Below are 13,489 nucleotides of genomic sequence, written 5' to 3'. Positions count from 1 at the left end.
GCACCTTCCAAACCCGTGACCTCCATCACCTAGGAAGGCAAGGGAAGTAGACATATGGGAACACCACCACCTGCAAGTTCCCTTCCAAGGCACACATCATCCTAACTTGGAACTATATCACCGTTCCTTCACTGGGTCAAAATCCTGGAACTCCCTCCCTAACAGTGCTGTGGGTGTATCTACACCACAGGGACTGCAGCGGTTCAAGAAGATGGCTTGTCACCACCTTCTCAAGGGCAATTAGAAATGGGCAATAAAAATGCTGGCTTAGCCAGCAATGTTCACATCCGTGAAAGAATTAAAAAAGGATAGCTAACCTGTTGATGTTATAATGTGGATGGGTTCTTGTGTTTTTTATGCATAAAATTAGCTGAATAGATATTAGTGATAATGGGTGAAAATGAAACAGAACTTGCAAACCAGCTGAAACAGGAGTTTGGTTCTTTTTAGAGGGATTGTTGCCTTGGTGAGAAACAGTGACAAATCTGCCTTCCTTATTGGCTGCCTGTGGGAGTGTGAGATATGTCCATCCATCAGCTGAGGTAGTGCCAACTTCTTCTTTCGGGCCCATCAGACTGCACCATTTATGGTCGTGCAGTGTACAGTAGTGTCGTGGCTATATTGCTGGATTAGCAATTTAGGGAATGCAAATTCAAATCCTGAATTTGAATTTGAGGACATGTATGAATAAAATAACTGGTGTCAGTAAAAGTAACCATGAAGCTGCTAGACTATTGTAGAGAGCTAACTGGTTCAGCATTGCCCTTTATGGAAAGAAATCTGCTACCCTTGCCAGGCCTGGCCTGTGTGGCTCCAGTCCCACACCAATGTGTTTGACCCTTGACTGTCCTTTGAAGCAGTCTAGAAAATTGGGAGATGGATTTGTTTTAAATCATTCTTTATTATATCCATATATTTTACCTATCAGAATTCTTAGTGCCTTTTTGCTCAGAGTGCTTAGTTTGAGTAAAAAATGATGAGGTATTTTGAGCTGCGCTGACTTATCTTTGAGCTTTCCCCATCTACTAATGACATTTCTATTGTGCCATTGTATAATGTGTTGCCTAAATAAAATAAGCCTGTGTTTTTTTCACAAATAATTAGAACATGTGTGAATCATAGCCTCCAATATGGTGCAACTAAGATGTGGTTGAGGGAGGGGCAGGATTGGCAGCTCAACATTCCAGGATATAGAATCTTCAGGCGAGACGGAGGGGAGGGGGGTAAAAGAGGAGAAGGCATTGCATTATTAGTTAAGGAATCGGTTACTGCAAGTAAGGAGAGATGATATCTTGGAGGGGGCATCGAATGAAGCTTTGTGGGTAGAGCTTAGGAATAAAAAGGGGCAGCCACATTGTTAGGTGTTTAATATAGACCCCCAGATAGTCAGCGGGAAATTGAGGAGCAAATATGTGCACAATTTGAGGAGGTGTGTAAAAACAATAACAATAGGGTAATTATATTAGGTGATTTCAACTTTCCCAACGTTAATTGGGATAGACATAGTGTTAAGGGCTTGGATGGAGTGGATTTCTTGAAATGTGTACAGGAAAACTTTTTATGTCAATATGTAGAGGGTCCAACAAGGGACGGTACAGTACTGGACCTAATTCTGGGGAATGAAGCCAGACAGGTGGCTGAGGTGGTGGTGGGGAGCATTTTAGTGATAGCGACCACAACATGGTACAATTTAAGCTTGTTATGGACAAAGAAATAGACAAGTTGCAAAAAAATGTTTTGGATTGGGGGAGAGTAGATTTTAGTAAAATAAGACAGCATCTGGCCAAGGTAGACTGGGAACAGCTACTTGTGGGGAAATCTACAGAGGAGCAGTGGAGGGTGTTCAAAAAGGAAGTGGGGAGGGGACAGGCTCAACATGTTCCCTCTAGGGTGATAGGAAGGAGTAACAAGCCCAGAGAACCATGGACCAGAGATATTCAGGATACGATGAGAAGGAAAAGAGAGGCTTTTAGCAGGTAAAGGGGAGCAAATCAGCGGAGGCATTAGTGGAGTACAGAAAGTGTAGGGTGGAGCTTAAGAAAGCAATTAGGAGAGCAAAGAGGGGATATGAGAAAGCTCTGGCTGGTAAAAGTAGGGAAAATCCCAAGATATTCTATAAGTATATCAATGGGAAGAGGATAACCAGGGAAAGAGTAGGGCCCATTGGGGACCAAGGGGGCAATCTATGGGTGGAGCCAGAGGACATCAGTAGAGTGTTGAATGGATACTTCACATCCGTCTTCACCCAAGAGAATGAGCATGAAGGTATCGAACTCGGGGAGAGAGACCGCGAGGTTCTTGAGCAAATTGATATAGGGAGTGACAAGGTATTGGAGGTGTTGGCAGGCTTAAAAGTGGACAAATCTCCAGGTCTGGATGATTTGTGTCCCAGACTACTGAGGGAGGCAAGGGAGGAGATCGCAGGGGCTCTGACCCAAATTTTTAATTCCTCTCTGGCCACGGGGGAGGTGCCAGAGAACTGGAGAACAGCTAATGTGGTTCCGCTATTTAAGAAGGGTTGTAGAACTACAGGCCAGTGAGTCTCACGTCAGTGGTAGGGAAACTATTGGAGAAAATTCTGAAGGAGAGAATCTACCTCCACTTGGAGAGGAAAGGTTTGATCAGGGATAGTCAGCATGGCTTTGTCAGAGGGAGGTCATGCCTAACAAATTTGATTGAATTTTTTGAGGAGGTGACCAGGTGTGTAGATGAGGGTAGTGCAGTTGATGTAGTTTATATAGATTTCAGCAAAGCCTTTGCCAAGGTCCCCCATGGAAGACCTATAAAGAAGGCAAATGCATTTGGGATACAGGGTAGTTTGATAAGGTGGATTCAAAATTGGCTTAGTTGTAGGAGACAGAGGGTGATGACAGAAGGATGCTTTAGTGACTGGAAGCCAGTGTCCAGTGGCGTACCACAGGGATCTGTGCTCGGTCCCCTATTATTCGTCATTTATATGAACGATTATAGTCATCTATGTGAGGGGGTAGGGTTAGTAAGTTTTCAGATGACACAAAGATTGGCCGGGTGGTTAAGAGTGAAGTTGAGTGTCTTGGGCTACAGGAAGATTTAGACAGGATGGTCAAATGGGCAGCTAAGTGGCAGATAGAATTTAACCCTGAAAAGTGTGAGGTGATACACTTTGGAAGGAGTAATTTGACAAGGAAGTATTCAATGAATGGCATGACACTAGGAAGTTCTGAGGAACAAAGGGACCTTGCTGTGTGTGTCCATAGATCTCTGAAGGCAGAGGGGCATGTTAGTGGGGTGGTGAAAAAGGCATATGGAACACTTGCTTTTATCCATCGAGGCATAGATTACAAAAGTAGGGAGGTCATGTTGGAGTTGTATAGAACCTTGGTGAGCCCACAGCTGGAATACTGTGTGCAGTTCTGGTCGCCACATTATAGGAAGGATGTGATTGCACTGGAGGGGGTGCAGAGGAGATTCACCAGGATGTTGCCTGGGATGAAACATTTAAGTTGTGAAGAGAGGTTGGATAGACTGGGTTGTTTTCGTTGGAGCAGAGAAGACTGAGGGGTGACCTGATCGAGGTGTACAAGATTGAGGAGTTTGGACAGGGTGGATAGGTAGCAGCTGTTCCCCTTAGTTGAAGGGTCAGTCACGAGGGGACATAAGTTCAAGGTGAGGGGCAGGAGGTTTAGGGGGAATGTGAGGAAAAACCTTTTTACCCAGAGGGTGGTGACGGTCTGGAATGTACTGCCTGGGAGGGTGGTGGAGGCAGGTTGCTTCACATCCTTTAATAAGTACCTGGATGAGCACTTGGCATGTCATAACATTCAAGGCTATGGGCCAAGTGCTGGTAAATGGGATTAGGTAGGCCGGCCAGGTGTTGGTGCAGACTAGATGGGCCGAAGGGCCTCCCCTGCACTGTGATTCTGTTAGAATCTTACAGTAATTATTGCGGTGGACCAATGAGGTTACCATCACATTGCCAATGGCAAATCAGAGGATATAGTATTTATATACATGGGCTCACTGCCAACAAAAGTTACCCCTCCTGCTCGCTAAAGAATTTGAGTTCTGAGCAACTCCCTGCTCTTCGGTAGTGGGGTTGCTTTCATGAATACAGTTGAGGGTTTGTATTTTGGAGATGGACCTGTTAATGTAAAGAGTATAAGTTGTAGTGCATCTACAGAGAGTAGTTGAGGTAAAAAAGAACATTGTATCTTAAAAGGAAAATTGAGTAAATTTTTAAAACGGAGGAAGCTATAGGAGCAAAAGTAGGGTTCATTTTAGATTTCTCTAGCAAAGAGCCAACATAGACATGATAGGCCAAAGAGACTCCTTGGTTCTAAGCATCCTACTTGTTCTTCTCTTTTGAAGTTGCATTTGGCATCCATCATATAAGTAAAGGTAGAGGCTGAAAAGGGATGCCAGAACTCAGTTGCAGTTGGCCATAATCTGGCACAAGAGGTAGTGCTGTGTCTCAATAACGGGTATTCTACTGGCATTTGGAAACCACTCAAACAACCTATTTATTCTTTAAAAATTCACCACAGCTCCCGTTCCAACCCGATATCCTACTTGCCAAAGCATCCGTTATGCTAAACATATAATGTCCGAGTTACCGTTAAACTAACCAAAATGAAATCATGTTGCGAGTTTATTTTAGAAAGGAGTGTAATATGTGAAGTGTGTGCCTTGGTTACGGCAATATTACTGTTGTGATTGTGGGACCTAATTTTTGGTCAGACAGCATATGGCATATTTCAGTAGTTAAATACGTTTTGAGTTGAGAATTTTTTCCCACTGCTCCCTGGTATCTTGTCCAAGTGATCATTATAATCTGTGAGCCTCAGCTGCGATCAGCTGTTCTCTGTTGACCTGGGGATCTTCTGGTATCTGTGTCTGTCACTGTGGGGGCTGATATAACTTTTTTGTTGACCATTAATTGATGTCAGAAAGCAATTCAGGTGGTAGCATCCATGGCATTGGGATGGAGAGTATTGCCTCTGCATTCCCTAGTTCTAGGTTATAGTTTGGGCATAATGTGCTCTATGATACATTTATGAGCGCACTGAGAATTTGCAATGAAGCTGTGAAGATTAATCATTTTGGACTTGACCCATGTCTGCTCCAGAAAAGCTACGGGTTTTGAATTTGTTCTTTTTTTTTTGGCCCACCTCCCCTTCATTCCTTGTTTTGCTTAAAACTGACCTCTGACCTCTTTTGTAACCATGGGGTTAATAGTTCACCATCTGGTCTGCAGGACGTGATTTTCCAAATCACTGACTTTAAATTGAAACACAACTCATTCTTTCTGGGGCCTCAAATTCTGGGATATCTTCCCTCGCTCTTATTATCTTCGGGCTTTTAAAAGACACGCTTGGTGTCACCTAATTACTCCTGAGTCATTTATCTTTTTTTTACTTTGTTGAATTTTAGCATTGCCAGCTGTAAAAAAAAAATGTACTCTCAATTATGCAGCGGCATTCATGACCGCAGGACATCCCAAAGCACTAAATATTCCTCAGTCCTGTGCTGGAGTGTCAGCATTGATTGTGCTCAAATCTCTGTTGTGGATCTTAAACCCACAAACTTTTGAATTGGGTGAAAGTGCTACCTGTTGAGCCACAAAGGACACTTGGGACCTCAATGCCTCATACTGATTTCTCAACTAACAGATAAGAGAAGTCACAGATCCCTGCTCCTGTGTCACATTGCTTTGCTTGCCTTCAGTTTAGAAGCACACTAACTTGCAGGCTACTGCCCAGGACCATACTCAGCAACTGCATACCTAGGGTTGGGTGGGGGTTGTATGTAAATAATTTACAAAACAACAGCTTTGCTTCCATGGAATTGCATTCCGAAGGGGTGAGAGCCAGTAGAAATTCATTAACTATTAACTACAAGTGTAATAAAGTAAAGCTGCAGGAGCTGCAATAGTTAGAGAAAAAGGATAACTATTTTATCATCATTTAATTTTAAACAGATATGTTTACCAAGCTACGAAGAATATTTTAAAAAGGAAACTATAACATTAACTGAAGAACCAGAATATATTTTCATAATCTCTCTTGCCGCCTTATCGCCCCTCCTTCCCTCGACCCCGCCCTCTCAGTAACATTTCGGTGGAAAATAGCTTTTTTGTAGAAAAGAGTAATTGGAACAATTGAGTGGTTTATCATTTCTGAATGTTCTTTGTCAAGCATGAGCTCTTTGCTGCCTTCCAACAAGAATGTTCTCCTCCAAATCTCTTTACAGCAGCCCATTCTGTGGCAATGTATTCTCCTAATTCTGCTCATACTATCACAACACGTGCAGTGAGTCTCCAAGCATTTTTCTTCTCCTAGGTCACTTGTGATGTACATTCTTACCACCTCTTCGATCACCAGATGCTCGGTGACATCATCTAAAAGCAAACAGCTGTTTCCACATCTACGCTGGCAATACTGACTATTTTCCAAATTACTACAGTCCCCCAGTTAATGCCTGCCATCGAAAGCTGGATCAGTCAGTTTCCCTGCTTTAATTCCCATCAACCTCCACTGCTAACAGGCGTTACCAGTAGATGTGATACCATGGCTTACAGTGAGACAGCAGGTTCAACCCAGTTTCCCCAGTCTCACACTTATCCTGTTTTTAAGACCATTCTGCTCCTCGGCATTAACTACTTCTGATCTACCAAGAGAGTGCTGCACTGTCTAAGCCTTGAGATGAGATGTTAAACCAATACCCCATCTGCCATCTCTGGTTGGCTTAAAATATTTCATAGCGCTAGGGCCAATATGTATCCTTCAGCCAGCATCTAAACCCAGATAATCTGGTAATTATCACATTGCTTTTGTGGGAGCTTGCTGTGCACATATTGGCTGCTGTGTTTCTTAATAACGACATTACAACACTTCTAAAGTGTGTAATGCAAAGCTAGCTTTAAAGTGTTTTGGGATGTCCTAAGATTGTGATAGATGTTGTTTAAAATTAACTTTCTTTTTCCTTTGGTCAGTGAATCTTTAGTTCACGTTTTCACCAGAAGCTTCAACTCATCCAGATCACCACAGCTCACTTCCTCACACTATGTCATGCTGTCATACTCTGCCAAGTTCCACTATCCCCCAGTGCTTCAACATTCACACATTCACCACCTTCAAATCTTTTTCACCCAATTTTAATAAGTTCCTGCCCTGTATCTTGTACATATTCTCAGCTCCTCTTACATGGAGTGTTACCAGTGGAAGGAAGAGAAGCCCACTCGGTCACTGCACCCCTCCCCACTACCACCTGGCCATATCACCACTACCTCTGCTTTCAAAAAAATGGCTCAGCATTCTTCCCCAACTTGTCATGGGTACCGTCACCCTACCTCATTTTCCTATCCTGCCTGGTGGCCACAGTTTATTTTCCTCCCTGGTGTAAAGTGCTGATATTGAGATTTCAAGGGGTGGAAGGAGGCTTATATGGAACAGACCATTAAACATTGACTTGGACCACTTGGCCAAATAGCATACATTTAACTTATAGTACACAAAAAAGCTAAGTTTTGAGATCCTGCACCTTGACCACCTTAGAAATGCATGTTCTTGTTTATTGTGTAATGTTACAGTTCAGTCAATGGGAGATTGTAATGTACATTTCTGTTATTTGCCTTGTTCCCTGCAGCAACTGTACCAGATTCAACAGGTCACGATGCCGGCCGGACAGGACATCACCCAGCCCATGTTCATCCAATCCACTAACCAGACTGCAGATGGACAGCCTACCCAGGTCACGGGGGAATAGTGCAAAGGGATTAGAGAACTGAAATCAACTGCCACCGAAGCCATGTATAAATAGTACTGTCACTAAATAACTAGGATGGAAAATGACTTTTTTAAAAAAGTGTTTTTTTCCCCTTGCATTGTGCTAAGCAAAAATAATTGTACATACATAAACTGCAATAAACTCCTTCCGAATAGAACTTTGTAAACTCATGCGTGAGGAGAGGTAGGAAGGAAAGTTCCTGCCTGTGCTGGTGATGCTGTACCATAACTGACCGTATTGCTGTTTCTGTTCAATTATACAGTGTTGTTGCTCACTAAAGTTAATCAGCTTTTTTAAAAACATGATGCAACAAATGCTAAAAATAGACCTGAGTTAAATGAAGGTAAACTAGCAAGGTGTGTTCCTTAGCTGGCGTTAAAAGCTGGACTAAACCATAGTTTCCCAGTAACAGGTTTATAAACCAGCATCAACTCAGCAGGTCTGACAGCATCTGCGGAGAGGAATACAGTTAACGTATCGAGTCTACATGACTCTTCATCAGAACACTAGATTGTGTTCATCAGTGGGTTCTGATGAAGAATCATACGGACTCGAAACGTTAACTATGTTCCTCTCCGCAGATGCTGTCAGACCTGCTGAGTTTTCCCAGCTATTTTTGTTTTTGTTTCAGATTTCCAGCATCCGCAGTATTTTGCTTTTATATTTATAAACCAGCATTCCTGGTCAATATTGAATCAAAAGATCTGTATATGTAAATTAGTCAAAATTCAAGAAGATCAATGAGATGTATTTACAGTGCAGCATTGTCAGAGATTGTTATACACCAACAACTACTTCAATTTATATGGTGCCTTTAACATAAAATGTTCCAGGCACTTCACAGGAGCATTATAAAACAAAATGTGACCAAAAACTTTGTCAAAGAGGAAGGTTCTAAGGAGTGTCTTAAAGGAGGAAAATGAATTAGAGGTAGCAAGCTGTAGAAAGAGTATTCCAGAGCTTGGGGTCTAAACAACTGAAGGTGTGGTGATGCTCAAGAGGCCAGAATTACTTGAGTGCAGATACTTTGGAGAGTTGTGGGGCTGAATGAGGTCAGAGATCGGGAGCAACGAGTCCATGGAGGGATTCAAAACAAAGATGAGAATTTTAAAATCAAGACCAACATTCAAAGCATTGTATAAACCTGGGGCCAGGGCCCAATCTCCTCCAGAGAGACATAAGGTGGAACTCCATAGAGTATTCCAGTGAAATGTTGAACAATGTTTGCAAACCGTGCAGTCAATCTGAATAACTGCAATCTAGTGTTGCAGTTGAACAACTGAGATTAAATTTCCATCTAATTCCTTTGTGAGTTGTTTAAGAACTCTTTCTGACCTTTTTTGAAATGCTGACAGTTTACTGGAGTTTGGGATGTTGGTGTTTAAAGTAATTGTTTCTTTATTTGTATCTAACTATACATTGCTGATAATACTACTGATGAGCAAACTGCACAGGGTCATGAAGATAGACAGGTTTATTGGCCAGGTGCTGCAACTTACCTGACAAATGTCCCAAACCAGCCGGGAGGGACCCCGTTCATGTTTTGCCGGCTTCCAAATATGTAATGTTGTTCCAGACAGGATGTCAGGTGATTTCTCTACAATACTGGGAATTGGAGGCCAGCACTGATGATCTGGCATGCTGCTAAGTGGCTCGTAAGAAATACTACGGTTATCCTGGTATCCTCCATTGCCCTGGTAAATATCACAAGATAAATTTGGTCGAGAGAGGCCCCTCCATCCATATAGCAATATCCCTATTGCAACATCCAATTGTTTCTTGAATATTTCCGGGGTTTTTGCCTCCACTATACATGGAAGCCCATTCCATGTGTTGATTTTTACATGAAGAACATCCTAACATCAGCCCTGTAATTGTGTTTGACTAGTTTGTAGCAATATCTCATTGACCTACTCCTGAATTGTTTTTCAATTGTACCCTTTTCTATAGTATTTACGATCTTGTGACACTCTCTCGTCCCCCTTCATCTTTCCTTATATCTGTGCCCTTTGACACTGGAATTGAGCCCTAATAATTTTCCCTGCACTGCTTCCAACACTTCAATGTCTTCCCTGTGTTTCGGTGGCCTAGAAGTGGATAAAGATGTGTTCCAATCTGAACATTATTGAGTACTGTACTTGATATGAACTCAAATGCTTCAGCTATATAGTTGGAACATTCAATCAGCCCATTATGTGCTACTCTGCATAGCATTGTAATCATTCTCAGGGCATGGGCAATGCTGATAGAGCTGGCATTTACTGCCCATCCCTAGTTGTTGAAGTTGGTGATGGGCTGCACTTTTAAACTGCTGCTGTCTGTGGAGTGAAATTGCTCCCCACAATGCTGGTGGTTAGGAAGTTCCAGCGTATCAACTTGAGTTTAGGCATAATTTAGTATTAAACCTAATAGAACCTCATAGGCTTCTTCAAACCCCCAACCATTCTGCCACCAATCATGGAATATATGTTACCCATTTTTTAATTATGTCAGTATTACTTAATCAGTTTCAGCACTATTCAAGCAGTTTGATTTACTAGTCTTTTATAATTTCCAAAATAGAATGTATCCTCCCATTGTCGCTAGTCTGAATAGGGTAACATCCTGTATAAGGCTTGACTGTACAGTCGAGTTTCTGTATTTTCCAAAGGGATGAACAAGACACATTATGAAAGTGTGCTGTCTGGAACACATCACGAACCTGAGTCACTTTGATTTTCTGTAATATTAAATCTAGATCATTTTGTGTTAATTAATGTGCAGTAATTTGTTTCAATGACCCTGGCTGTAGGTTGGTCAGTCAGCCAGACCAGTAAGTGCTTGACTTTGAATCCACAGAAAAATTTGCTTTTTTAAAGATGGAAAGCTATCAATCTTTCTGGAGTGTTAAAGGTTGTCTGTTTTCTGTTCATCCTGGCCAGATGGGGCCTGATCTCATCAATGTTTTTTAATCCTGCTGTTTACATATAGAATAATACAGCACAGGAGTCTATTCAGCTCATAGTGCCTGTGAATTCTCTTTGAAAGAGCTACACAATTAATCCCACTTTCCTTGTAGTTCTGCAAATTATTTTTAGTTCAAATACTTAACTAATTCTCTTTTGAATGTTATTGAATCTGCTTCCACCACCCTTTGAGGCAGTGCTTCCAGATCATCGTAACTCAATGTGTAACAATATTTCTCCCGTTCCTTCTAGTTCTTTCACCTATTACCTTAAATCCATGTCCTCTGGTCACCAACTCTTCAATCACTGTAAACTGTTCCTCGGGCACAGAACTGAGTACAGGTTCTGAGCATTATCAACCCTTTAAGGGTGACCGATGTGGGATTAGCAATTAACACAGGGACAGAACAGGGGGGAGGGCAATTCTCAAGATGGGACATTAGAGTGCTTAGGTTAGGACTGAACGCAACATTCCCCAGCAGCTGACACTCTGTGCTCAAAATGTCTGCACCATCCCCGTTAAAAAAAATTATGCCTCCTTTATGTATATCAGCTGGTTTTTGGAACTAACTGTACCTGAGGGAATCTAGTTCCTTCTAACCTTATACCCAATAGAATGTTTTTCTCAGCCTGTGAAGTGAAGGGCTGGAAGCAGAGTTAGGCTGAGATCACATTGATGTGGATTTAATACTCCATTCTGTGTTTCATGTCTTAAACAAGTCATTTGTCTCTGCACTGTCTATTAATTAGGAAAGAAACCATTTTGCGTTCTCATTACTGATTACACTTCCAAGCAGAGCTCGTTGATCAGCAATGCATGTGAATATTGGGTGAGGCTGGGATTGGATGTGGTTGTGATGCATTCCCACCTTGGTGATTAGCTTGCCACTGATACCTGTCTTAAGCCCATACAGAAGATTGGCCCCTTAGGTGAGGTATAGGAGGGCTGTTGGGGCCTTGGAGTTCTGTCCCAGCAAGATTCAATGTCTGGAGGTTGGATTGGAAATATTTTAAAATGGTATCTAGTCATACTTGAACCTCGTATTTTACATATCCCCCAGGACTAGATTTCTGCTATTATGTTGCTGAAAGGGTATTTGCCTGTTGACAAACAAGAGCGTTTGTTTGTTTGTTTGTTGTTTCATATGCTTTCCATTTCCAATACATCAATATGTTTTTTCCCCATTCTTCCCCCCCTGACTGGAAATCTAATTTTTACCATTGATGCTAAATCTGCTCACAGCTCAAGATCACATTGGCTATCCTGTAGTTGTCCATGTGGCAAAGCCCACCCCTGGCCTTAACTCTTTCTTTATCTATTTTTCTCTCATCTCCTATAGTGTATAAAGCTATCAAAAACTGCCCCACTGCTCAACGGTGAAAAAATACAGCCAAGTGATGTACTTTCTGATTCAGTTAAGAACTTAGCTGACACAAGACAGTCCTTTGGTTCAGTTCTAATGTTTGTATTGAGTTAACTGATCTTGGCAGTGATCTGGGCACATTCTACAGTGAAACTTGCCACATCTGGGCTAGAGAGATGGAGTAGTTAGCAAGTTTAGTGCTCCAGTATCCCCAGCACTGCTGGAAGATGCCTGTGGGTGAGAAGCGAGTTAACTGAGGTCTCCTATTCCCCCAACACCCCTCTCCAGGTTTGGAAGTCTATTGTCCCCCACTGTCTGGACTTGCAGTTGAAAATTAGCCACTTGCTAATTGTTGGTGAACTGTTCATCAGCAATGGCCTTCTTCAGCATGGGAACAAATTGACAAAATCCAAAGTGACTGAGACAGAGAGAGGATCTTTAATCCAACTGGACAGTTTTGATGCATTTTTAGAAAAGCTGATTAATTCTATGTGACATTTGTGCTTCATTTCAGTTTTATAAAGCACAGTTTATTCTAAGGAGTGTTTAACTTTTGTGTGTGCAATAAAAGAAAATGTTTAGTCAATGATTCCCATCCCCCTGTTCCATTTAACATCTCTCTCTGGCAATGATTCTCTTTAAATCTTACGTTCTCTCTGATTTTAATTAAATATCCCCGCTCTGCAATGATTCTCATCAAACAACCATCTTTCTCCTTCTCTAGTGATAATTCTCAATGCATACCCATGTCCCTACTCTCTGGTGATGATTTTCATCAGACAACTACACCTCCCTCTCTGGAGAGAATTCTCATTAACTACCCATTCCTCCCTCTATGGCAATGACTCTTATTAAATAAAAACAGCAAGTGCTGGAAAAACTCAGCAGGTCTAACAGCATCTGTGGAGAGAAAGACAGAGTTAACATTTCGAGTCTATGACTCTTCTTCAGAGCAGAAGAGTCATATGGACTCAAAACGTTAACACTGTTTTTCTTTCCACAGATGCCGTTAGACCTGCTGAGTTTTTCCAGCACTTTCTGTTTCAGATTTCCAGCATCTGCAGTATTTTGCTCTCATTCTTATTAAATACCTGCCTTTTGAATCATCTTTGCTGAGATGACCCAATATCTATACAAGAGCCACTCGTGAGCTTCCTTATCCGTCCTTTTTTTTTTAAAAGAAAAAGAGTTTTGTGTTAAGAGTTTCCGGGAAGGTGGTGACATTGTGACTCCTCATTCAGGGAGTTCGAATCACTCTTCTGACATGGTTGGATGTCTTGTCCAGGGTAATGAAAATATTCTAATTGTATGTGTACATTGTGTTACAATTTCTCACTCTCTTTCCTCCCCACCCTCACCCCTGCCCCCAGTGTGTTGTGTGAAACACTGGGTGCATTTGTTGTTGTTTAAAGCTGT

At 41.9% G+C, this 13,489-nt stretch overlaps 1 protein-coding gene across 5 annotated transcripts in view; it reads left to right on the top strand.

Annotated features, from left to right (window-relative positions):
• Positions 1–12,941, top strand: part of nfyc (nuclear transcription factor Y, gamma) — a 94,475-nt gene extending 81,534 nt beyond the window's left edge. For all 5 annotated transcript variants that reach the window (XM_078566898.1, XM_078566900.1, XM_078566902.1 and 2 more), the window contains one exon: positions 7,624–12,941. In XM_078566898.1, the coding sequence (XP_078423024.1) occupies positions 7,624–7,743 (120 nt within the window). In that variant the 3' untranslated portion in view covers positions 7,744–12,941. The remainder of the gene's footprint in view (positions 1–7,623) is intronic.
• Positions 12,942–13,489: the final 548 nt, after the last annotated feature.

Source organism: Cetorhinus maximus, chromosome 21 (genome assembly GCF_964194155.1).
Source record: "Cetorhinus maximus chromosome 21, sCetMax3.hap1.1, whole genome shotgun sequence".
Classification (NCBI taxonomy): domain Eukaryota; kingdom Metazoa; phylum Chordata; class Chondrichthyes; order Lamniformes; family Cetorhinidae; genus Cetorhinus; species Cetorhinus maximus.
This window is presented reverse-complemented; position numbering and strand designations above follow the sequence as displayed.